Genomic DNA, 27,595 nt, shown 5'->3' on the forward strand with positions numbered 1-27,595 from the left:
AGAGGTGGTGGTACTGCTCTTTACTACCACCAAGAACTAACATCTTAAAAGTAATTAGAACTAGAGACTGCTGTGGGGAGTATATCTTCGCCGGTTTCAGAATCAAGGGTGCTGAGTCTGTCCTGTCTGTGGGTGCAGTCTATAGAATTCTTAACACAGATGTGTCCGAATTCAACTCCAACCTTAGAAATCTAATACTAGATAACAGACTGAACAAAAACCATCTAATTATCGCAGGGTACTTTAATATTGACCTCTGCGAGCCTGAACACCCTACTGCTGTTAGCTTCCTCAACTGTATGAATTCCTGCTTCCTCATACCCTTAATCACTAGACCTACTAGAATCACTGATAGTACTGCCACGACTCTAGATCACATCTGGACCAACAAAACCTCTCCGCTTACTTCAGGTATAATTACCGATAGCACTACAGACCATTACCCCACATTTCTCTTCACTAACATTAACAAACCACCTCTTGAGTCAAGGGAGTTAAGTTTTAGGCTGCACAATGAAACTGCTATAGGCAATTTTATAACTGTTGCTGATAATGTCAACTGGGAGTCCGAGTTAGATAACATAGGGGACATCAACCTAGCAGTGCAATCTTTTCTTCAAAAAACTCTCAGCCTTTATAACACCCACTGTCCTATGCTTACGAAACAAGGTACAACCAAAAGGCTTAACAATCCTTAGCTTACAAAGGGAATACTTAAATCCATTAATAAAATGGTCTCCGTGGTGTAGTGGTAAGACACTCGCCTGGCGTTCCGCGAGCGCTATGTCATGGGTTCGTATCCTGGCCGGGGAGGATTTACTGGGCGCAATTCCTTAACTGTAGCCTCTGTTTAACGCAACAGTAAAATGTGTACTTGGATGAAAAAACGATTCTTCGCGGCAGGGGATCGTATTCCAGGGACCATAGGATTAAGGACCTGCCCGAAACGCTACGCGTACTAGTGGCTGTACAAGAATGTAACAACTCCTGTATATATCTCAAAAAAAAAAAAAAAACATGACCTTGAGAAGAAATATAGGTTAGGAACCGTCTCCAAAGAATTCTCAAAGAATTACTCATTATTGTTATCTAAAATAATTAGACGAGCCAAAACTAAATACTACGAAGATAAATTTACCCAAACAAAGAGCAACATTAAAAAAACTTGAAGCACAATTTCACAAATATTGGGATCAAAGAAGATTTTAAATAACAAACCAACACTCCTGTCCAATAACAATGGTCAGCTTTAAGCCTCTGATTCTTCTATTGAGTTCAATAGGTTCTTCTCTTCCATTGGGTCATCCCTTGCAAATGATATTCCATCTTCCAGTACTGATGTTCAGGACTATCTTACAGGTAACTATCCACAGCCTCTGTACCTAAAGCCTACTAATTCCACTGACGTTAATGAGATAATCCTTTCCCTTAAAAACAAGTCTTGTGCCCTTGAGGAGATACCAACTTTAATTTACAAAAAAGTCTCCAGATCTTTAGCCCCTGCTATTGCTTTGCTCTTCAACAAGTCACTTGAACTCCATACCTTTCCAGATATTCTAAAAAAAGCGAGAGTAACCCCTGTCCACAAATGTGGTGATCTCACAGATGTTAACAACTACAGACCCATATCAATCCTGCCTAACTTGTCAAAAATATTTGAAAAACTAATCTACAAGCAGCTTTACTCTTATCTAGCCAAACACAATATACTTAGCTCTTGTCAATATGACTTCAGACCCAAAAAAAAGCACTAACGATGCACTTATTAGTATGATTAACTTGATACATGCAGTTCTTGATAAAAATGAGTTCCCTGTTGGGTTATTTGTGGACCTGCGTAAGGCTTTTGACACTGTCAACCACCAAAACCTTCTTCTTAAATTACATCACTATTTAGTCAGAGGACACTCCCTGCAATACCTCAAATCTTACCTTACTGACAGGCTCCAAAATGTTTCTGTGAATAATTCAATTCTCCCACCCTACCCATCAACATCGGTGTTCGTCAGGGCAGCATACTTGGCCCTCTCCTCTTTCTCATCTACATTAATGACCTTCCAAATGCCTCCCAACACCTCAAACCTATTCTATTTGCTGACGACACAACCTTCATTTACTCTAGTCCTGACCCCCCTTGCTCTAAATGCCACAGTAAATACTGAGCTAAATAAAGTCCATCTTTGGCTAACTGCCAACAAACTCACCCTTAACATTGACAAAACTTTCTATATTCTGTTTGGCAATAAATCCTCTAATCAAATAAATCTCAGAATAAACAATACCCGAATTTGTAACAAATTAGATGGCAAATTCCTTGGCGTTCTCATTGACCACAAGCTGAATTTCCAGGGACACATTCTAAATATATAAAAAAAAGTTTCAAAAACTGTTGGCATTCTTTCTAAGATCAGATATTATGTACCCCGCCCTGCCCTGGTGACTCTCTATTACTCTCTCATCTATCCATATCTCAACTATGGTATTTGTGCTTGGGGTTCTACTACCCAAAATCATTTACATCCTCTAATTACTCAACACAAAGCTGCTATTAGGACAATATCCAACTCTGGCCCCAGACATCACTCGGTACCCCTACTCAAATCTCTGAATATGTTAGACATTAATTCACTGCACATTCTCTCATGTGTATTATACATATATAAAACGCTGAACTGTAATGCCAATCCTGACCTCAAAAGCTTCATAGAAGGTTGTAGCAAAACCCATGAGCACCACACCAGAAACAAATACAGTTTTGATATTCCAAGAGTACGACTTAATCAAACTAGAAATGCTCTACAAATCAAGGGACCCAGAATGTGGAATGACCTTCCCAATCATGTTAAAGACTGTACCTCTCTCAACCAGTTTAAGATAAAAACGAAGCACAACCTAATAAATTCCCTGTAACCTACCTTACCCCTTTATTGCCAACCAATGTCTGTTTTTTTAAACAACGCTGTTTGTCGACCTAATTGTATTTGTGCTGCTTTTTCAGCCATGTTCCCCCCTTTCTTATTTTTATTTTTATTTGTTCTCAACACATTTTATACTTTAAACTCAATTAGTATTAAGTTTTAGTCTTTAATGATTTTCCTGCCCGAAACGCTTTGCGTAATAGTGGCTTTAGGCATTATATGTACCAGCTCTATCTATAAATCCTTCAACTTTGTATCTTACCTTGTATGTATGTACCTTACCTAAATAAAAGTTTATTTCTTTATTTATTTACCCAGGCTTTGCGCCCTCCCAGGGCGCAACTCCATAGTCTTTAGACTGAAGGATGCCTACTATTGCATTGTTTTTATTTACAGTTGTGTCAGTGTTGTGTGTTCTTCAGTGCCGTGGTTACGCATTGTATTGTGTAACGGTTTGTGTTGGTCTACATGACCCGGTGTTGTTTGACTTAGTGCTCATTGTTTTGAGAAGTCAGTGTGACTTAATGGTCATTATCTTTAGAAGTCAGTTGAACTTAGTATTCATTATTTTGAGAAGTCAGTGTATTGATTTAACACAACTGATTATTGTTTTGATTAGTACGTGGTGATTAGAAATCGTGTTGACTAATCAGCGTTTGTCAAGCGGTCTCAGTGATCGCCAAACGTTAACGTAATTCTCTGTGAGTTAAGTGAGCTGTCAAGTCTGACAAGACCTTGAGCGGTTACTCAGGGATTGCTTGTTTTAATTTGCTTGACTGTCTGAGTTGACAGTGTTATTAACGTAGGTTACCTTGTTTTGATATGGATATCCTGGAGACATATTAATGTAACTGGATTTGCTAAGTAACGTAAATATCTGTGATTGTTTTGATTGAAATTAATGAGATCAAGTGCCATCGGTCTGTCTTTGTGTATTAACGTAATTAATTGAGTGTTGCATGGAAGTCTGGTCTCTGTGACAAGTCTGTCTGTTGTCAATTTATTGTGTCTTTATTATTGCTTGTTGCAGTCGTGATGAACTGCTATTTTGCGTCTGGAGTGGTCGCCCACTTTGTTAAGTGTAGTTAGAGTTAGTACCGCGAGCGGTCCGAACCGGAACCTCAGTTCTTCCGGCTAGCCTTGCTCTGACAAGCACCACGACGGATATTAACGTAACGTTAAACTATTCTTGCCAAGTATTGCTAGTATTAAGTTTTATGAATAAATTGCTATTTGTTGAACTACAAGTGCCTTTACGTTCACACCTTCTAAAGCCCTTTGTACCCTGTTCTGACTCTGCCATTGCCCTTGAAAGTGACACCTCATGTTGCTTTGGATACTTGGACTCGAACTATTTCACGGCCTTACACATTAAATATAGAAGTATTTGGTGTGAGACACCGACGAGTTACTTTGACAACTACCCTCAGTAGTTACGGAAGCTCCACGACCTAGTGGATAGGGAGTGCCAAGGATTTGGACTCCTGCAGTTGCTCTATGCATCCCTGTGCAGTCTTAAAGTAATCAGCTGTCATTACGGCATTTGTTTTGATGCTAGTGCAGTCCTTTCTGATTGGGGTCACTTGTATTAATATTGGGATAACATCACATCTGGTGCCTAACGTGGTGCTGGGAAATTATCAATGATAGTACCACGAAGTGCATATCTGGCTAATAAATACTTGTAACCTATTCACCTCATAGGGTATAATCTCACAACCACTAACACGCAAAGCGTTTCGGGCAGGTCCTTAACATATCAGGTAAGATGAAAAGGTACATTATAGCAAGGTTTTATATCAACAGATAACAACAATATAAGTTGAAGAGGTGATTACACTGGTGAATATATACATCTTAAGTACTAATATTGGGGAAGTGGGTAATACAAGATACAGTGTGAGTTTGAAACACAAGGTAGGAAACTACGATGATGAAATCAGGTACACTTTGGTTTTACTTTTGAATAAGGCATAGGTTGGATTTTTTTTAATTTGTCAGGGAGTGAGTTCCAAAGATTGGGCCCTTTTATTTGCATTGAGTGTTAACACAGATTTAGTTTGACACTGGGGATATCAAAAATATTTTTATTTCTGGTGTGATACTCATCGGTTCTATTACAACTATCCTGGAAAAGTTTCACATCAAGATTAGCATTTAGGAACAGGTTTTGTACATGTAAATAGTACATGAGAATGAGTGGTGTGAGTGTATGTTTAGCATGTTAAGGGACTTAAACAGAGGGGCTGTATGTTGTCTGAAGACAAAATTAGTTATAGTCTGTGTCTATCTGTCTGTGCCTATGTCTGTCTGTCTGTCTGTCTGTCTGTCTGTCTGTCTGTCTGTCTGTCTGTCTGTCTGTCTGTCTGTCTGTCTGTCTGTCTGTCTGTCTGTCTATCTGTATCTGCTGTCTGTCTCTGTCTGTATATTTTTTTTATTTTTTTAAATTTTGCCCCGAGGGGCGAGTTTATTGGGCAGCGCCACTCATCCTGTGAGTGGACACACCACCATAGCAGCATGTACAACACTCCCCAATAGGAAGAAAACCAGCTGGGTTGTTCATCCTGTCATTTGTACCCAGACACAGCTTGGACTTGCTTAACTGTCTCAAGTGAACAGCTCCTCAAACTAGAAGATTAACATCTGTCAACCCATAAAAATTTACGTTATCTTGCGGGTGCAAAATGGGGGGAATCATTTAAGAACAGTATCAATATTTGACAAATAGTGTTTTCCTAACTCAAACAATGTGGGGTTTATTATTCTATACATAGTTCTGATTTCTCTCAGGTGTTCACATTCACGTAGATAGTGTTCAAGGCGATGTCCATCACTCTCACCACAGATTCTGCAATTCCGCTGATTAGCTGTTTTTTTCATTCCGAATCTCCATGGATATTTGTATCCAAAACGGATTCTTGCTATTACTGATTCTCTCCCGTGTCCTCCTCCTCTTCGTCTATAATGACTGGGATTGCCAGCTTCAACCATGTTGTACCATCGTACAGATTCATTGGCTTGTGCTTCTATTCTCCTTTCCTCAATGACCTTGTCATCGTGATGTTGCCTGACAATACCTCTAATTTGTAGAAGAGTCTTGGGTATGAAGTTTTCAATGATTTCCTTCAGCACCTTCAGCAGCCAGCACATCTGCTCGTTCATTTCCACATATTCCAACATGGGAGGGGATCCACAGAAACTTGACGACTCTTCCCTTGTTTGTTAATACCCTCACAGCTCTTTTAATTTCAAATATGCAAGATTTTCTGCCCGATTTTTACTTACGTTTTGCAGTTCTGCTTTTGAATCAGTGCAAAGTACTGCACCATTAGTGTGTCTTTTAAGGAATCTTAATGCCATAACAATGGCTGTTAGCTCTGCTTGCGTTGAAGAGGCATAGCTCCCAATACCCGCTTTTTCTTCATTTCTGCGTTGAAAAGCATTATCCTTAATTACAGTATATGCTGCATCAGCCCTAACATTGACAGGATTTGATGACCCATCAGTGTAGATTTGATCTAATTCATTTCCGGCTTCTATAAATTTCCTGGAGATACTTGTGCCTCATTTCTTGTGGTATCATGTTGGATTTTTTGGTTGCCATTTCATTGATGATAATCCTGCATGAGTCATCCTCCCAGGGAGGTAACCTCTCTACAGGCATGAGCTCACAGGCTTGCTCAAGCAGGTGAAGCTCTTTGAAGAGGCAGACTGATCTGTGATGCCATTTTTTGGTTCTCCTGTTTCCCTGTTTCCTTCTGTTAGCAGCACAGAACTCAGATTTTTCTTGGCAATATCACTGTAATGGGGATCTCTGGCTATCCTAATGGCAAGCTTAGCTTTCAGTTCCTTAATTCTACTTTTAACACTGGGGAGGGACAACACTTCTCGTAGATTAGACGTTTTGTCAGTTCTTGGGACTCCAAGAATGATTGTCATGGCTTCATTTTGAATGCTTTCTGGCTTTTTCATATCACTTTGGGAGTAGGTGCACAAAACTGGTGCGGCATAGTCTATGACGGAGTGCACGCAGGCTGTGTACATCATTTTAAGCACGGCAATAGAGGCTCTATGTCCATTCCATGTCATAGCTTTCAGTGCCCTGAGGCGACTTTTGCATGTTCCTATGAGTTGGTTGAGCTCCTTTTTCTTCCCCTTATTAGAGCCGACAGTGACGCCAAGGTACCGATAGTGATCAACCCATTCAAGTGTTACACCATTAATTTGTAGTTCTTCATTTTCTCCCCTCTTGTGATGGGAGTATGCTTTTGTCTTGTTTGTGGAGAGAGTGAAACCGAGCTCAATACATTTCCTTCCAAGGAGTTCAATGGACTGTTTAATTTTTCCCAAGGTGGGAGCTTGTATTAGGACATCATCTGCATAACCCACTCGTTGCGTCCCTTCCGGAAAATCAATATCTGCAATGGCGTTCATAAGTACACTGAATAGTGTGGGGCTTAAGACTCCGCCTTGGGGAGTACTGAGTTCCATACTCATTGTTCTTGACACTGCTCCATTAAAGCAGACCTTGGCTTTCCTCCCTGTGAGGTAGTCTTCAGTCCATTTCATGAGTCTCCCCCTTGACATCCTTGCATGTAAGCTCATCCAGGATCACAATCCCCAGTGCTTTGTCGAAGGCTCCTTTGATGTCAACAAATACAGAGTACCTAGCTGTGTCATTAGCTAGGTAATTAACTATGCAATTTGCTGTACTCCGTCCTTTAACAAATCCATTGACCCCCTCCCCTAGCCTGCCTATTTTGTGCAATAGTCGGTTTAGAATGATCCATTCAAGCATCTTGCAAGTGCATGACATGCGACTGATAGGTCTGTAATTGCCAGGGCCATTGGGCATCGGTGTGGGAACGATTATTGTGTGTTTCCACTTTGTGGGCAACACTCCATTTGGAATTATTTGTTAAACATGTGGAGTAGTGGATTCCCAGACACTTCACACAGTGCATTAAGTATGTTATAGGTGATTCCATCCTCACCAGGTGCAGTTCTTTTACCCTTTTTCATAGCCCCCCTTACTTCCTGGGCTGTGATTGGTTCTCCATACTCATCATCACTTGTTATCCTGATTCTTCTGTCATTATGCCGCAGGAGCTGTTCCATGCTTAATTCTGCAGGGAGGGAGGAGGAGGAGGAGGAGGACGCAGGTTCGAATCCTCGTCACGGTCCTTGTGGATTTGTTCAGGAGGAGGATGCTGCATCATTCCACTTGTGAATTAGTTCCTCATCCTTACCTTTGGGGTCTTTGTGAGCCACAGGCTGGGGTCTGCCCCCCTCCTAGCTATCTGAATTTTCGCCCACACTTGTCTTGCAGATGTTTCTCTTCCAATAGAGCTAGTGAATTCAAGCCATTGTCTTTCCCGCTCTTTAATCTTCTCTTCCCTGGCTACCTGAAACACAGTTTTAAACAGCTCTTGGTTGCTGTCAGTGGGATGTCTCCGCTACTTTCTACTCATGACCTTTACATTTGCATTGAGCATCTTTATGTAATCATTCTCATACTATTTTATTTTCTTCTTCTTCTGAGGGTTACTTCGCCCAGTCGCACGGCGCTTAGCTCTAATACAGCACTCAATTTGGTTATTAAGATCATCAACAAATTTATCAGTGTCTTCTGGGGATTTGGTATTCCGTTAACCAGTCACTCATCTTGTTTATGAGGAGCGGCCTAATATCTAGTCCGAGTGATAACATTTTTCTTTTATTTGTCTCTTTCCTTCTCTTGCTCATGTCGACGGTGGTAATCAGTGCCCAGTGGTCACTACATAAACTGTGTACTGGCATCCGTGTCCTGTGCATTCAGCAGAAGAGCATAGTCTAGTCTTCCTCCTCTGAGGTGAGTTGGCTGTTCATCACCCAGGACTCTAAGGTTTTCACTTCCCCTAACATAGAGTGACAGTTTCCGTCCATTGACATTGGCTGATGACAGTTGGCACCAAAGTGTGGGTGTCTGGCATTAAGATCACCGACCAGCAGGTAGGTTCTTCATTAACAAATTCAGGTAGTGTATCAAGGTCAAGTTTACTCTGTGGCACATATAGGTTGATTATATGTAGGGCATTATTGTTTAAGTAAAGGGTTACTCCCAGTGATTCAAACTCATCCCCCATGTGCAGGTCATCAATAATCTGTGCGGGAATGTTGTTATTTACAAAAGTGATGAGACCCCGTTTTCTTTCCCCAGCGGGCAGGGAGAACTTGTGATAACCGCTGAATCATGGGTTGAAGTCATCACCTACCATCGTCTCCTGTAGCACTATGACGTCAGTTTGGTGTTCACAGACATACTGTATGATGTCATTAATTCTATTGCGGACTCCATTACAGTTCCACTGTAGTATAGTGAGACATTCTTGAATGTGATTATCCATCTTGAGGTTGTTTGTCATCAGATGCGCCATGTTGCTGCAATGTGCACCGGTGCTGTTGCATGGTCTGGTGTTGCTGCGCCCACTGGTGTCATGGTATCATCGTGTCTGCTGGCATGCTCTGATGTTATGGTATCATCGTGTCTGCTGGCATGCTCTGATGTTATGGTATCATTGTGTCTGTTGGCATGCTCTGATGTTATGGTATCATCGTGTCTGCTGGCATGCTCTGATGTTATGGTATCATCGTGTCTGCTGGCATGCTCTGATGTTATGGTATCATCGTGTCTGCTGGCATGCTCTGATGTTATGGTATCATCGTGCCTGCTGGCATGCTCTGATGTTATGGTATCATCGTGTCTGCTGGCATTTACCTGGACAGCACTTGCTGTGTCACCTTGCTCCAAGCTCTGGCTTTCTGGACCTGATGATATCTGCTTCTGCAGGTTATCGAAAATTTGTTCCTGAGAATTCTTGATCTGGGTAATGGCGGTCTCAAGTTCCGTTGACTTGCGTATCATTTGTATAACGAGTGGATGATTCCGTATCACTAGATCAAGTATGGCTGTGATACGAGTCAGGTTTGGGAGGAGGGGTCCTCCTGGGTGACAGGTGGGGGGCTGGATTGTGGGGTAGAGTGGGTGCCAGGTGCGCTTGGAGGTGGGTTGCGGAGGTCTTGTTCAGAGGAAGGGGGTAGGGGGGGGAGGCCCTTTCGAGGTCAGGGAGTGGGATATGATTGGGTGAGTTTCCCGTTGGGGGCAGAGGTGGGTAGGCCTCAAGAATGGGGGGGGGGGGCTGGGCCCCGCTCAAGCCCCAGGCCGAGGCGTGAGTGGGGTGATGGGCCCGACCCGGGCCCCGCCAGTCACCGGAGGGTGACTGGCGGGGGAATCCCTCCCCCAGTAATTAGAAAAATTGAGTATGTATATGTTTATGTAGGTACTGTCATTGAGTATATGTACAGGTATATAAATATATATATATATATATATATATATATATATATATATATATATATATATATATATATATATATATATATATATATATATATATATATATATATGTCGTACCTAGTAGCCAGAACTCACTTCTCAGCCTACTATTCAAGGCCCGATTTGCCTAATAAGCCAAGTTTTCCTGAATTAATATATTTACTATAATTTTTTTCTTATGAAATGATAAAGCAACCCTTTTCTCTATGTATGAGGTCAATTTTTTTTTATTGGAGTTAAAATTAACGTAGATATATGACCGAACCTAACCAACCCTACCTAACCTAACCTAACCTATATTTATAGGTAAGGTTAGGTTAGGTAGCCAAAAAAAGCTAGGTTAGGTTAGGTTAGGTAGGTTAGGTAGACGAAAAAACATTAATTCATGAAAACTTGGCTTATTAGGCAAATTGGGCCTTGAATAGTAGGCTGAGAAGTGCGTTCTGGCTATTAGGTACGACATATATATATATATATATATATATATATATATATATATATATATATATATATATATATATGTCGTACCTAGTAGCCAGAACTCACTTCTCAGCCTACTATGCGAGGCCCGATTTGCCTAATAAGCCAAGTTTTACTGAATTAATATATTTTCTCTAATTTTTTTCTTATGAAATGATAAAGCTACCCATTTCATTATAAATGAGGTCAATTTTTTTTTATTGGAGTTAAAATTAACGTAGATATATGACCAAACCTAACCACCCCTACCTAACCTAACCTAAGCTATCTTCATAGGTTAGGTTAGGTTAGGTTAGGTAGCCAAAAAAGTTAGGTTAGGTTAGGTTAGGTAGGTTAGGTAGTCGAAAAACAATTAATTCATGAAAACTTGGATTATTAGGCAAATCGGGCCTTGCATAGTAGGCATAGAAGTGCGTTCTGGCTCATGGGTACGACATATATATATATATATATATATATATATATATATATATATATATATATATATATATATATATATATATATATATATATATATATATATATATATATATATATATATATATATATATATATATATTGATCTCTGCACGAAGGCTTTTAGCTGCCGCTTTGAGCTCGGGGGACAGTATGGTGCTTCTGTAATTGCCTCGATTCTTTTCTCCTTCCGCAATAAGTTCTGCTTGCAAGGTGTCTTTGGTAGTGACCTTCTTTTGTGTCTCGAGGTCGAATATGTCGTCCAACAGGATTTCCAACTCTACTTTCCGGGCCATCTCACTTGGTCTGGACATAACGTGACAGTTTATACCCAGATTTAGGAGAGTGACTTGGTCCTCAGTGAGGTTGATTCCTGCAAGGTTCAGGAAGCCATCTCTTGGTCGTGGAATTGCCATAGGTCCTCCATATAATGTTGTTAGTTTCTTGATAATCCTTGTTTCAGTGCTGAGGTGATGTCGGTCTGTGAGGATGTCGAGGTGTTGTTCAATGCGGGTACGGAGACTTTCGTCGATGTTGCTATTTCTCCATTCGTTTGTAGCATGAAGTAGTCTCCGTACCCGCATTGAACAACACCTCGACATCCTCACAGACCGATATCACCTCAGCACTGAAACCAGGATTATTGCAGCTAAAAGCCTTCGTGAGAACAAGGAGATAGTTGTCAGGAGAGGCGACAAGTCGCCAATATATGTCATTCTTAAAAAAGACGAATATCTGGCGAAAATGAACCTCATACTCTCTGACCAAACTAAATTCCAAAGGGTAACGAAGGACACTACAGCCGAATTAAAAGCAAAGGTCAACAAACTGATCGAAACTGTGAACGCCAAGAAATCCGGACTCCACCTGCCAAAGATTATTGGGGAATATAAACCTGGATATGCGTATGGAAATGTCAAGACACACAAGCCTGGAAACCCACTTCGGCCAATCATTAGCCAGATACTCACACCCACGTACAGACTGGCGAAGCGACTCAACGGCCTGCTGGCTCCTTATGTCCCTTGTGCCTTCAGCCTGAAGTCTCCAAAGGAATTTGTTGACTTACTGCGGGGCACACGGGCAACAGGGATAAGAGCCTCGTTGGACGTAGAATCACTGTTCACCAAAGTACCTGTGGACGAGACAATCGGGATGATAGCCGACAGAGTGTATCGTGATCAAGCCTGTACTCCTCTTGACATGCCAGAAAATATTCTAAGGAAACTACTCCAAGCTTGTACTAAAGAGGCACCCTTCTTGAGCCTGGATGGGCACATGTATAAGCAAGTAGATGGGGTCGCCATGGGTTCTCCCCTAGGTGTCCTGTTTGCAAACTTCTACATGGGTACCATCGAGCAAAAAGTCCTAGTCGACATGAACTTGAAACCGGCCATATACTGCAGGTATGTTGACGACATTTTTACACAGGTACCTGATGTCAGACATCTGCAGGAGCTGAAGGAGGCGTTTGAGCAGAGTTCCGTGCTGCGTTTCACTTACGAGATGGAAAAGGATGGGAAGCTGCCCTTTCTAGATGTAACAGTCATGGAAAAGAGCGGAGGTTTCCACACTGCAGTCTACACTAAGGAAACGTACATAGGAATGTGCCTAAATGCCAACAGCGACTGCCCAGACACGTACAAAAGGAGTGTTGTTAACGCATATGTCGACCGTGCTCTCAGCCACAGCTCAGAATGGAAGCAAGTCGACGAAGAACTCTGTAGGGTAAGGCAGGTCCTAGTCAACAACGGCTTCTCCAATGGTTTCGTCGAAGACATCATAAGAAGGAAAGTGAAACGCCATGCAACCTCTGAAGAGACAACTAACACAAGACCTATACCCCCTATTAGACTATTTTACAGGAACTTCTTTTCCACAGCTCATAAAACGGAGGAAAGGGTCCTTAAAGATATTGTTAATAGAAACGTTATCTCTACAGACAAAAATCAGAGGATACATCTGACGATTTACTATAAAACCAGAAAAACGGCCAGCCTACTCATGAGAAACTCTCCAGACACAAAGCAGAACGCTTTAAAAGAGACCAACGTCGTCTATGCCTTCAAATGCCCACTTGGGGACTGTAAGCTCCAAAAAACTCAATATATAGGCAAGACAACAACATCTCTTTCTAGGCGTTTAACGATGCATAAGCAACAGGGCTCCATTAAGGAACATATAATCTCTTCCCACAACCAAACCATCGCCAGAGAAATCCTAGTAAACAACACAGAAATCATCGATAGATACAGCGATAGCAGGCGGCTTGACGTTTGCGAGGCACTACAAATTAAAAAGTCAACACCAGCAATCAACAGCCAATTAATGCACAACTATATTCTACCCACCTCAAGACTCCGCTCCAATATAGAAGCATCAAGAAATATGGACCAATAGGCTTTCTACAATCACTTCCATTCAATACCCATTGTTTCGTGTTCTGTCTTGTGTTGATGAAATTAATACCCTATTAATACCACCTCTTGTTCTGTCTTGTGTTGATGAAATTAATACCCTATTAATGCCACCTCACCCCATCCACCTCACTCAAATGTAGATATAAACAAATCAGAGATGTGTAAGTTCTATTCAGTTGTGTATGTAAAGTCTTTGAAAATGTAATAAGTTTTACGAAACGCGCTCAAGTGTCGCGTCAGACTAGAAATAAATATGAATTTTGGAGAATTGATTTTTGAATTACCACCAACAGTGAAAAGAAATGTACGAAAGATAGAGAAAATTCGTGTTAGAATTATTAATCTTACTTTTTCGGTCATATTTAATAATATATGTCTACAGGAAAGACTGCTACCAAAATATACTAATATATATATATATATATATATAACTGAAAACTCACACCCCAGAAGTGACTCGAACCCATACTCCCACAACTGGTATGTACAGGGACGCCTTAATCCGCTTGACCATCACGACCGGACATAAGGAAGTGATAGCCGAGGCTATATGAACCACTTCCCCGCCGGCACTCGGATGGTAATCTTGGGCATAGCATTTTATCAAATCACCTCATTCTTTGGGGCACACGTGAGGAACACAAATGCAAACAAGCCTGAATGGTCCCCAGGACTATATACAACTGAAAACTCACACCCCAGAAGTGACTCGAACCCATACTCCACAACTGGTATGTACAGGGACGCCTTAATCCGCTTGACCATCACGACCGGACATAAGGAAGTGATAGCCGAGGCTATATGAACCACTTCCCCGCCGGCACTCGGATGGTAATCTTGGGCATAGCATTTTATCAAATCACCTCATTCTTTGGGGCACACGTGAGGAACACAAATGCAAACAAGCCTGAATGGTCCCCAGGACTATATACAACTGAAAACTCACACCCCAGAAGTGACTCGAACCCATACTCCCACAACTGGTATGTACAGGGACGCCTTAATCCGCTTGACCATCACGACCGGACATAAGGAAGTGATAGCCGAGGCTATATGAACCACTTCCCCGCCGGCACTCGGATGGTAATCTTGGGCATAGCATTTTATCAAATCACCTCATTCTTTGGGGCACACGTGAGGAACACAAATGCAAACAAGCCTGAATGGTCCCCAGGACTATATACAACTGAAAACTCACACCCCAGAAGTGACTCGAACCCATACTCCCACAACTGGTATGTACAGGGACGCCTTAATCCGCTTGACCATCACGACCGGACATAAGGAAGTGATAGCCGAGGCTATATGAACCACTTCCCCGCCGGCACTCGGATGGTAATCTTGGGCATAGCATTTTATCAAATCACCTCATTCTTTGGGGCACACGTGAGGAACACAAATGCAAACAAGCCTGAATGGTCCCCAGGACTATATACAACTGAAAACTCACACCCCAGAAGTGACTCGAACCCATACTCCCACAACTGGTATGTACAGGGACGCCTTAATCCGCTTGACCATCACGACCGGACATAAGGAAGTGATAGCCGAGGCTATATGAACCACTTCCCCGCCGGCACTCGGATGGTAATCTTGGGCATAGCATTTTATCAAATCACCTCATTCTTTGGGGCACACGTGAGGAACACAAATGCAAACAAGCCTGAATGGTCCCCAGGACTATATACAACTGAAAACTCACACCCCAGAAGTGACTCGAACCCATACTCCCACAACTGGTATGTACAGGGACGCCTTAATCCGCTTGACCATCACGACCGGACATAAGGAAGTGATAGCCGAGGCTATATGAACCACTTCCCCGCCGGCACTCGGATGGTAATCTTGGGCATAGCATTTTATCAAATCACCTCATTCTTTGGGGCACACGTGAGGAACACAAATGCAAACAAGCCTGAATGGTCCCCAGGACTATATACAACTGAAAACTCACACCCCAGAAGTGACTCGAACCCATACTCCCACAACTGGTATGTACAGGGACGCCTTAATCCGCTTGACCATCACGACCGGACATAAGGAAGTGATAGCCGAGGCTATATGAACCACTTCCCCGCCGGCACTCGGATGGTAATCTTGGGCATAGCATTTTATCAAATCACCTCATTCTTTGGGGCACACGTGAGGAACACAAATGCAAACAAGCCTGAATGGTCCCCAGGACTATATACAACTGAAAACTCACACCCCAGAAGTGACTCGAACCCATACTCCCACAATTGGTATGTACAGGGACGCCTTAATCCGCTTGACCATCACGACCGGACATAAGGAAGTGATAGCCGAGGCTATATGAACCACTTCCCCGCCGGCACTCGGATGGTAATCTTGGGCATAGCATTTTATCAAATCACCTCATTCTTTGGGGCACACGTGAGGAACACAAATGCAAACAAGCCTGAATGGTCCCCAGGACTATATACAACTGAAAACTCACACCCCAGAAGTGACTCGAACCCATACTCCCACAACTGGTATGTACAGGGACGCCTTAATCCGCTTGACCATCACGACCGGACATAAGGAAGTGATAGCCGAGGCTATATGAACCACTTCCCCGCCGGCACTCGGATGGTAATCTTGGGCATAGCATTTTATCAAATCACCTCATTCTTTGGGGCACACGTGAGGAACACAAATGCAAACAAGCCTGAATGGTCCCCAGGACTATATACAACTGAAAACTCACACCCCAGAAGTGACTCGAACCCATACTCCCACAACTGGTATGTACAGGGACGCCTTAATCCGCTTGACCATCACGACCGGACATAAGGAAGTGATAGCCGAGGCTATATGAACCACTTCCCCGCCGGCACTCGGATGGTAATCTTGGGCATAGCATTTTATCAAATCACCTCATTCTTTGGGGCACACGTGAGGAACACAAATGCAAACAAGCCTGAATGGTCCCCAGGACTATATACAACTGAAAACTCACACCCCAGAAGTGACTCGAACCCATACTCCCACAACTGGTATGTACAGGGACGCCTTAATCCGCTTGACCATCACGACCGGACATAAGGAAGTGATAGCCGAGGCTATATGAACCACTTCCCCGCCGGCACTCGGATGGTAATCTTGGGCATAGCATTTTATCAAATCACCTCATTCTTTGGGGCACACGTGAGGAACACAAATGCAAACAAGCCTGAATGGTCCCCAGGACTATATACAACTGAAAACTCACACCCCAGAAGTGACTCGAACCCATACTCCCACAACTGGTATGTACAGGGACGCCTTAATCCGCTTGACCATCACGACCGGACATAAGGAAGTGATAGCCGAGGCTATATGAACCACTTCCCCGCCGGCACTCGGATGGTAATCTTGGGCATAGCATTTTATCAAATCACCTCATTCTTTGGGGCACACGTGAGGAACACAAATGCAAACAAGCCTGAATGGTCCCCAGGACTATATACAACTGAAAACTCACACCCCAGAAGTGACTCGAACCCATACTCCCACAACTGGTATGTACAGGGACGCCTTAATCCGCTTGACCATCACGACCGGACATAAGGAAGTGATAGCCGAGGCTATATGAACCACTTCCCCGCCGGCACTCGGATGGTAATCTTGGGCATAGCATTTTATCAAATCACCTCATTCTTTGGGGCACACGTGAGGAACACAAATGCAAACAAGCCTGAATGGTCCCCAGGACTATATACAACTGAAAACTCACACCCCAGAAGTGACTCGAACCCATACTCCCACAACTGGTATGTACAGGGACGCCTTAATCCGCTTGACCATCACGACCGGACATAAGGAAGTGATAGCCGAGGCTATATGAACCACTTCCCCGCCGGCACTCGGATGGTAATCTTGGGCATAGCATTTTATCAAATCACCTCATTCTTTGGGGCACACGTGAGGAACACAAATGCAAACAAGCCTGAATGGTCCCCAGGACTATATACAACTGAAAACTCACACCCCAGAAACTCACTTCTGGGGTGTGAGTTTTCAGTTGTATATAGTCCTGGGGACCATTCAGGCTTGTTTGCATTTGTGTTCCTCACGTGTGCCCCAAAGAATGAGGTGATTTGATAAAATGCTATGCCCAAGATTATCATCCGAGTGCCGGCGGGGAAGTGGTTCATATAGCCTCGGCTATCACTTCCTTATGTCCGGTCGTGATGGTCAAGCGGATTAAGGCGTCCCTGTACATACCAGTTGTGGGAGTATGGGTTCGAGTCACTTCTGGGGTGTGAGTTTTCAGTTGTATATAGTCCTGGGGACCATTCAGGCTTGTTTGCATTTGTGTTCCTCACGTGTGCCCCAAAGAATGAGGTGATTTGATAAAATGCTATGCCCAAGATTACCATCCGAGTGCCGGCGGGGAAGTGGTTCATATAGCCTCGGCTATCACTTCCTTATGTCCGGTCGTGATGGTCAAGCGGATTAAGGCGTCCCTGTACATACCAGTTGTGGGAGTATGGGTTCGAGTCACTTCTGGGGTGTGAGTTTTCAGTTGTATATAGTCCTGGGGACCATTCAGGCTTGTTTGCATTTGTGTTCCTCACGTGTGCCCCAAAGAATGAGGTGATTTGATAAAATGCTATGCCCAAGATTACCATCCGAGTGCCGGCGGGGAAGTGGTTCATATAGCCTCGGCTATCACTTCCTTATGTCCGGTCGTGATGGTCAAGCGGATTAAGGCGTCCCTGTACATACCAGTTGTGGGAGTATGGGTTCGAGTCACTTCTGGGGTGTGAGTTTTCAGTTGTATATAGTCCTGGGGACCATTCAGGCTTGTTTGCATTTGTGTTCCTCACGTGTGCCCCAAAGAATGAGGTGATTTGATAAAATGCTATGCCCAAGATTACCATCCGAGTGCCGGCGGGGAAGTGGTTCATATAGCCTCGGCTATCACTTCCTTATGTCCGGTCGTGATGGTCAAGCGGATTAAGGCGTCCCTGTACATACCAGTTGTGGGAATATGGGTTCGAGTCACTTCTGGGGTGTGAGTTTTCAGTTGTATATAGTCCTGGGGACCATTCAGGCTTGTTTGCATTTGTGTTCCTCACGTGTGCCCCAAAGAATGAGGTGATTTGATAAAATGCTATGCCCAAGATTACCATCCGAGTGCCGGCGGGGAAGTGGTTCATATAGCCTCGGCTATCACTTCCTTATGTCCGGTCGTGATGGTCAAGCGGATTAAGGCGTCCCTGTACATACCAGTTGTGGGAGTATGGGTTCGAGTCACTTCTGGGGTGTGAGTTTTCAGTTGTATATAGTCCTGGGGACCATTCAGGCTTGTTTGCATTTGTGTTCCTCACGTGTGCCCCAAAGAATGAGGTGATTTGATAAAATGCTATGCCCAAGATTACCATCCGAGTGCCGGCGGGGAAGTGGTTCATATAGCCTCGGCTATCACTTCCTTATGTCCGGTCGTGATGGTCAAGCGGATTAAGGCGTCCCTGTACATACCAGTTGTGGGAGTATGGGTTCGAGTCACTTCTGGGGTGTGAGTTTTCAGTTGTATATAGTCCTGGGGACCATTCAGGCTTGTTTGCATTTGTGTTCCTCACGTGTGCCCCAAAGAATGAGGTGATTTGATAAAATGCTATGCCCAAGATTACCATCCGAGTGCCGGCGGGGAAGTGGTTCATATAGCCTCGGCTATCACTTCCTTATGTCCGGTCGTGATGGTCAAGCGGATTAAGGCGTCCCTGTACATACCAGTTGTGGGAGTATGGGTTCGAGTCACTTCTGGGGTGTGAGTTTTCAGTTGTATATAGTCCTGGGGACCATTCAGGCTTGTTTGCATTTGTGTTCCTCACGTGTGCCCCAAAGAATGAGGTGATTTGATAAAATGCTATGCCCAAGATTACCATCCGAGTGCCGGCGGGGAAGTGGTTCATATAGCCTCGGCTATCACTTCCTTATGTCCGGTCGTGATGGTCAAGCGGATTAAGGCGTCCCTGTACATACCAGTTGTGGGAGTATGGGTTCGAGTCACTTCTGGGGTGTGAGTTTTCAGTTGTATATAGTCCTGGGGACCATTCAGGCTTGTTTGCATTTGTGTTCCTCACGTGTGCCCCAAAGAATGAGGTGATTTGATAAAATGCTATGCCCAAGATTACCATCCGAGTGCCGGCGGGGAAGTGGTTCATATAGCCTCGGCTATCACTTCCTTATGTCCGGTCGTGATGGTCAAGCGGATTAAGGCGTCCCTGTACATACCAGTTGTGGGAGTATGGGTTCGAGTCACTTCTGGGGTGTGAGTTTTCAGTTGTATATAGTCCTGGGGACCATTCAGGCTTGTTTGCATTTGTGTTCCTCACGTGTGCCCCAAAGAATGAGGTGATTTGATAAAATGCTATGCCCAAGATTACCATCCGAGTGCCGGCGGGGAAGTGGTTCATATAGCCTCGGCTATCACTTCCTTATGTCCGGTCGTGATGGTCAAGCGGATTAAGGCGTCCCTGTACATACCAGTTGTGGGAGTATGGGTTCGAGTCACTTCTGGGGTGTGAGTTTTCAGTTGTATATAGTCCTGGGGACCATTCAGGCTTGTTTGCATTTGTGTTCCTCACGTGTGCCCCAAAGAATGAGGTGATTTGATAAAATGCTATGCCCAAGATTACCATCCGAGTGCCGGCGGGGAAGTGGTTCATATAGCCTCGGCTATCACTTCCTTATGTCCGGTCGTGATGGTCAAGCGGATTAAGGCGTCCCTGTACATACCAGTTGTGGGAGTATGGGTTCGAGTCACTTCTGGGGTGTGAGTTTTCAGTTGTATATAGTCCTGGGGACCATTCAGGCTTGTTTGCATTTGTGTTCCTCACGTGTGCCCCAAAGAATGAGGTGATTTGATAAAATGCTATGCCCAAGATTACCATCCGAGTGCCGGCGGGGAAGTGGTTCATATAGCCTCGGCTATCACTTCCTTATGTCCGGTCGTGATGGTCAAGCGGATTAAGGCGTCCCTGTACATACCAGTTGTGGGAGTATGGGTTCGAGTCACTTCTGGGGTGTGAGTTTTCAGTTGTATATAGTCCTGGGGACCATTCAGGCTTGTTTGCATATATATATATATATATATATATATATATATATATATATATATATATATATATATATATATATATATATATATATATATATATATATATATATATATATATATGTGCATGTATGAATAAATCAATAAATAACACTAATAAATAGCCTTGAACAAAACAACATGTGTGGAAGCATCGGAGTGTGTATATATGAGTGTCACACAGTATTCATCTATAGACATCCCATATATGGTGAAACACATGTGAAGAACCTCTCACACACTCACAGCTCCCTGACAAGAGAGAGCCAGCTTAGCTTAGCTGCCAACACCCACACATCGTGTCAGCAAGGCGGACAGCCCGCCTGCTTTCATACCTCTCACTCTATTTCCCACTTCTAAACTTTCCTTCAACTATGCCTTTCTCTCCTCTTTACTTCCCCCCCCCCCCCCCAAAAAAAAAAAAAGTCACTGGATCGCCTGTGACCTGAGGGGTAGTTCTTGTTCGGCCACACCATGCAGGCCTCAAGGCGCAGTGCCGGTTCCAGGCGTGGTGGGGTTGCCTGCAGTTAACACATTTGGGTATTACTGGGTTCTTATCCCTAATCTTCTGCATATATAGTTTAGTGTCGTGGAGGCCACTGCAACACCCACACCCAGTTCGGCCAACGCACTGCCAGGTTCTGTGGGTCCGCCGTTGACAGTTGCCACATAAGGCTGAGCTGCCAATATACCATTCCATTCTGCAAGGCCTTATACCTGGTATCGTAGTGAAAGGGGTCAGCTCTCCCTCCCACATAGCAACTGCTTAGTTCTTTGGTACTTCCCCAGGCCCCTTGTTGCGCCTGGCCCATATGATCTGCGGGTGGTCTCAATATACGCAATATCAGCATGGACACCATAGTTCTTAATAATAACTGTGGTTCGTCTAGGCTGTGAGCTTGCATGTAACAGGTTAAACCTCTTACCTCCGTACTCTTGTTCCATCTCTGTGTAGAATGTTTGTCTGTCTCTTTGTCTCTCTCTCTCCCTCCATCTCTATCTTGTCTCGTTCTCTCAGTCTCTCCCTCCATCTCTATCTTGTCTCGTTCTCTCAGTCTCTCCCTCCATCTCTATCTTGTCTCGTTCTCTCAGTCTCTCCCTCCATCTCTATCTTGTCTCGTTCTCTCAGTCTCTCCCTCCATCTCTATCCTGTTTCCCTCTTTCAATCACTCTGCAGCAATTATATTAAGAGTAATATACTTGCTTCAAATCCTAATTAGTTTCAATGCAGATAATTATATGTGCCTGTTAATTGCATATAACTTATCCATAAGGAAGTTCACTTTTCAAATTAATATCAACCAATCACCCAATAATAAAGTTCAACCAATTACAATTACTATCTCTTCCTAAGGGTACGTGCATCACCAAGGATGCTGTGAGGTAACTACAAAAGGTTGGTCGAATTGGCAAAGTTAGGAGAATCTTGTAATATAAGCCATCAATTCAGAGATCGTTATCCATCAGTTACAGCCCCGCTCCTGTGCGAGGTAAGTCCACTACGGGCTCACCACAGAAGTTCTACTTGGAACTTTTGTTCCGAGTAGCTGAATCTAAAACAACAACAGATCGTTATCAGTCTAACTGGAATAGTGGTTCAGTAGAGACGCTCCAGGAATACCGCAGATCGCCAATATCATCGACATTCACTAGCAACAATGTAACACTCGACGAGTCTAGTTCTTCCTCTCACAAGGTGCTACAGCCTCGCCACAGAGCAGACAGCCAGATTCCGACCACACTTGAGCTACCGCTCTCGTCCCCCATTCGAGCTGTCTGTTCCCGCCCGCATTCTACTGCAACACTCTCACCCTGTATGCGAGCTCTCTACCCTCCCGGCCTAGATCTCTGCTCACTACTTCAGGCCTCGTGTATCCCGACATGTCATTACATTTCCAACAACCGACTGCTGTAACCAAAACTGTATTAAATAAACATCATAAATACATGAGGGTATTTCATCCTCTGGTGAAACTATCAGAAACTGTAAAACAAAAATACTAACGTTTCTATTTTACTGATACAAACCTTATATGCCATTGCTGCATTGTTGACAAGCACATCTAAACCACCATATGTCTTCTTGATGTACTCAGCAAAAGCAGCAATACTCTCAGAAGCATCAATATCAAGCTGATGGAAGCGAGCCGTCAGTCCCAACTGAAAGTCATCAAGTTTATAAATAAATTAATTCTTCGAGACAAAAAATATAGGTTAATGCTATGTTTATATCAAAGTTTATGCGGCAAAACTCTTAAGGAATCAAAACTGCATATGATGCAGTTTTGCACAGTGAGATGCACAGTGAGGGGGGGGGGGGGGGAGCCGGTCGGCCGAGCGGACAGCACGCTGGACTTATGATCCTGTGGTCCTGGGTTCGATTCCAGGCGCCGGCGAGAAACAATGGGCAAAGTTTCTTTCACCCTATGCCCCTGTTACCTAGCAGTAAAATAGGAACCTGGGTGTTAGTCAGCTGTCACGGGCTGCTTCCTGGGGGTGGAGGCCTGGTCGGGGACCGGGCCGCGGGGACACTAAACAGCCCCGAAATCATCTCAAGATAACCTCAAGATGATGTACAGTATTGGGGAACTTTTACTTAAGATCCGCGACTATTTTGTTACAACAATAAAATATTTTTCTCATTTTCTGGCAACAATTATGATTATATTTAGTATACAAAACAGAACTAAACTTAGTGCACATTTAATGACCAAATTATTTTATAAAGTAAATTTTGTTATACACACAGACGACCACCTGCTGTACGAAGGACACATGCACTCCTTATTTGTCAGGACCGTCACCTGACAAATAAGCTGTTGTGTCTAGTAAAATAGTTAACCTTCTTGAGACCCCAGTGAGGGAGGGGGGGGGACCCAACCACAGTGAGGGGGGGAGGACCCAACCATAGTGAGAGGGGGAGGACCCAACCACAGTGAGGGGGGGAAGAACCCAACCACAGTGAGGGGGGGAAGGACCCAACCAGAGTGAGGGGGGGAGGACCCAACCACAGTGAGGGGGGGAGGACCCAACCATAGTGAGGGGGGGAGGACCCAACCACAGTGAGGGGGGGAAGAACCCAACCACAGTGAGGGGGGAAGGACCCAACCAGAGTGAGGGGGGGGGAGGACCCAACCACAGTGAGGGGGGAGGACCCAACCACAGTTAGGGGGGGGAAGAACCCAATCAGAGTGAGGGGGGGGGGAGGACCCAACCACAGTGGTGGGGGGGAGGACCCAACCACAGTGAGGGGGGGAGGACCCAACCACAGTGAGGGGGGGACCCAACCACAGAGAGAGGGGGAGAAGGACCCAACCAAAGTGAGGGAGGGGGGACCCAACCACAGTGAGGGGGGGACCCAACCACAGTGAGAGGGGGACCCAACCACAGTCAGGGGGGGGAGGACCCAACCACCGTGGTGGGGGGGAGGACCCAACCACAGTGAGGGGGGGAGGACCCAACCACAGTGGTGGGGGGAAGGACCCAACCACAGTGAGGGGGGGAGGACACAACCACAGTGAGGAGGGGGAGGACCCAACCACAGTGGTGGGGGGAGGACCCAACCACAGTGAGGGGGGAGGAGACAACCACAGTGAGGGGGGAAGACCCAACCACAATGAGGGGGGTGGGAAGGTCCCAAACCACAGTGAGAGGGGAGGAGACAACCACAGTGAGGGGGGAAGACTCAACCACAGTGAGGGGGGGTGGGAAGGTCCCAAACCACAGTGAGGGGGGAGGACCCAACCACAGTGAGGGGGAGGACCCAACCACAGTGAGGGCGGGGAGGACCCAACCACAGTGAGGGGGGGAGGACCCACCCACAGTGAGGGGGGTGGGAAGGTCCCAAACCACAGTGAGGGGGGAGGACCCAACGACAGTGAGGGGGGAGGACCCAACCACATTGAGGGGGGGGGGAAGGACCCAACCACAGTGAGGGGGGAAGGACCCAACCACAGTGAGGGGGGAACCAACCACAGTGAGGGGGGGGGGGAGGACCCAACCACAGTGAGGGAGAGAGGACCCAACCACAGTGAGGGGGGAGGACCCACCCACAGTGAGGGGGGCGGGAAGGTCCCAAACCACAGTGAGGGGGGAGGACCCAACCACAGTGAGGGGGGGGGGGGAGGACCCAACCACAGTGAGGGGGGGGAAGGACCCAACCACAGTGAGGGGGGAAGGACCCAACCACAGTGAGGGGGGGACCCAACCACAGTAAGGGGGGGAGGACCCAACCACAGTGAGGGAGAGAGGACCCAACCACAGTGAGGGGGAGAAGGACCCAACCACAGTGAGGGGGGGACCCAACGACAGTGAGGGGGGGGAGGACCCAACCACAGTGAGGGGGGGAGGACCCAACCACAGTGAGGGGGGAGGACCCAACCACAGTGAGGGGGGGGGAGGACCCAACCACAGTGAGGGGGGAGGACCCAACCACAGTGAGCGGGGGGAGGACCCAACCACATGAGGGGGGACCCAACCACAGTGAGGGGGGTGGGAAGGACCCAACCACAGTGAGGGTGGGCGGACCCAACCACAGTGAGGGGGGTGGACCCAACCACAGTGAGGGGGGGGGAAGACCCAACCACAGTGAGGGGGGGGGGAAGGACCCAAACACAGTGAGGGGGGAGGACCCAACCACAGTGAGGGGGGGAGGACCCAACCACAGTGAGGGGGGGAAGGACCCAACCACAGTGAGGGGGGGATCCAACCACAGTGAGGGGGGAGGACCCAACCACAGTGAGGAGGGGAGGACCCAACCACATGAGGAGGGGACCCAACCACAGTGAGGGGGGTGGGAAGGACCCAACCACAGTGAGGGGGGGCGGACCCAACCACAGTGAGGGGGAGGACCCAACCACAGTGAGGGGGGGGGAGGACCCAACCACAGTGAGGGGGGGAAGGACCCAACCACAGTGAGGGGGAGGACCAAACCACAGTGAGGGGGGGAGGACCCAACCACAGTGCGGGGGGGAGGACCCAACCACAGTGAGAGGGGGAGGACCCAACCACAGTGAGGGGGGTGGGAAGGACCCATAACAGTGAGGGGGGAGGACCCAACCACAGTGAGGAGGGGAAGGACCCAACCACAGTGAGGGGGGAAGGACCGAACCATAGTGAGGAGGGGGGGAGGACCCAACCACAGTGAGGGTGGGAGGACCCAACCACAGTGAGGGGGGAGAAGGACCCAACCACAGTGAGGGGGGGACCCAACTACAGTGAGGGGGGGAGGACCCAACCACAGTGAGGGGGGGGAGGACCCAACCACAGAGAGGGGGGTGGGAAGGACCCAACCACAGTGAGGGGGGTGGGAAGGACCCAACCAGAGTGAGGGGGGAGGACCCAACCACAGTGAGGGGGGGAGGACCCAACCACAGTGAGAAGGGGAGGACCCAACCACAGTGAGGGGGGTGGGAAGGACCCAACCACAGTGAGGGGGAGGACCCAACCACAGTGAGGGTGAGGACCCAACCACAGTGAGGGGGGGAGGACCCAACCACAGTGAGGGGGGGAAGGACCCAACCACAGTGAGGGGGGGAGGACCCAACCACAGTGAGCGGGAGAGGACCCAACCACAGTGAGGGGGGGAAGGACCCAACCACAGTGAGGTGGGGGGGATCCAACCACAGTGAGGGGGGGAGGACCCAACCACAGTGAGGGTGGGAGGACCCAACCACAGTGAGGGGGGAGAAGGACCCAACCACAAGGAGGGGGGGACCCAACCACAGTGAGGGGGGGAGGACCCAACCACAGTGAGGGGGGGGGAGGACCCAACCACAGTGAGGGGGGTGGGAAGGACCCAACCACAGTGAGAAGGGGAGGACCCAACCACAGTGAGGGGGGTGAGAAGGACCCAACCACAGTGAGGGGGAGGACCCAACCACAGTGAGGGGGGAGGACCCAACCACAGTGAGGGGGGGGAGGACCCAACGACATGAGGGGGGGGGACCCAACCACAGTGAGGGGGGGCGGACCCAACCACAGTGAGGGGGGTTGGAAGGACCCAACCACAGTGAGGGGGGAGGACCCAACCACAGTGAGGGGGGAAGGACCCAACCACGGTGAGGGGGGGATCCAACCACAGTAAGGAGGGTAGGACCCAACCACAGTAAGGGGGGAGGACCCAACCACAGTGAGGGGGGGGAGGACCCAACCACAGTGAGGGGGGAGATGGACCCAACCACAGTGAGGGGGGGACCCAACCACAGTGAGGGGGGAGGACCCAACCACAGTGAGGGGGGAGAAGGACCCAACCACAGTGAGGGGGGGAGGACCCAACCACAGTGAGGGGGGAGAAGGACCCAACCACAGTGAGGGGGGGAGGACCCAACCACAGTGAGGGGGGGACCCAACCACAGTGTGGGGGCAGGACCAAACCACAGTGGTGGGGGGAGGACCCAACCACAGTGAGGGGGGGGAGGACCCAACCACAGTGAGGGGGGGACCCAACCACAGTGAGGGGGGCAGGACCCAACCACAGTGGTGGGAGGGAGGACCCAACCACAGTGAGAGGGGGAGAACGACCCAACCACAGTGAGGGGGGACCCAACCACAGTGAGGGGGGGACCCAACCACAGTGAGGAGGGTAGGACCCAACCACAGTGAGGGGGGAGAGGACCCAACCACAGTGAGGGAGGGACCCAACCACAGTGAGGGGGGATCCAACTACAGTGAGGGGGGGAGGACCCAACCACAGTGAGAGGGGGAGGACCCAACCACAGTGAGGGGGGGGAGGACCCAACCACAGTGAGGGGGGGGACCCAACCACAGTGAGAGGGGGAGGACCCAACTAGAGTGAGTGGGGGAGGACCCAACTACAGTGAGGGGGGGAGGACCCAACCACAGTGAGAGGGGGGAGGAT

At 46.8% G+C, this 27,595-nt stretch overlaps 1 protein-coding gene across 3 annotated transcripts in view; it reads right to left on the reverse strand.

The window, feature by feature from the left end:
- The window catches only part of LOC123751508 (carbonyl reductase [NADPH] 3), a 105,815-nt gene that overhangs the window by 11,257 nt on the left and 66,963 nt on the right, over positions 1 to 27,595 (reverse strand). For all 3 annotated transcript variants that reach the window (XM_069334986.1, XM_069334987.1, XM_069334988.1), the window contains exon 4: positions 22,765 to 22,896. In XM_069334986.1, the coding sequence (XP_069191087.1) occupies positions 22,765 to 22,896 (132 nt within the window). The remainder of the gene's footprint in view (positions 1 to 22,764; positions 22,897 to 27,595) is intronic.

The sequence above is a fragment of the Procambarus clarkii genome, chromosome 32 (assembly GCF_040958095.1).
Source record: "Procambarus clarkii isolate CNS0578487 chromosome 32, FALCON_Pclarkii_2.0, whole genome shotgun sequence".
NCBI lineage: Eukaryota > Metazoa > Arthropoda > Malacostraca > Decapoda > Cambaridae > Procambarus > Procambarus clarkii.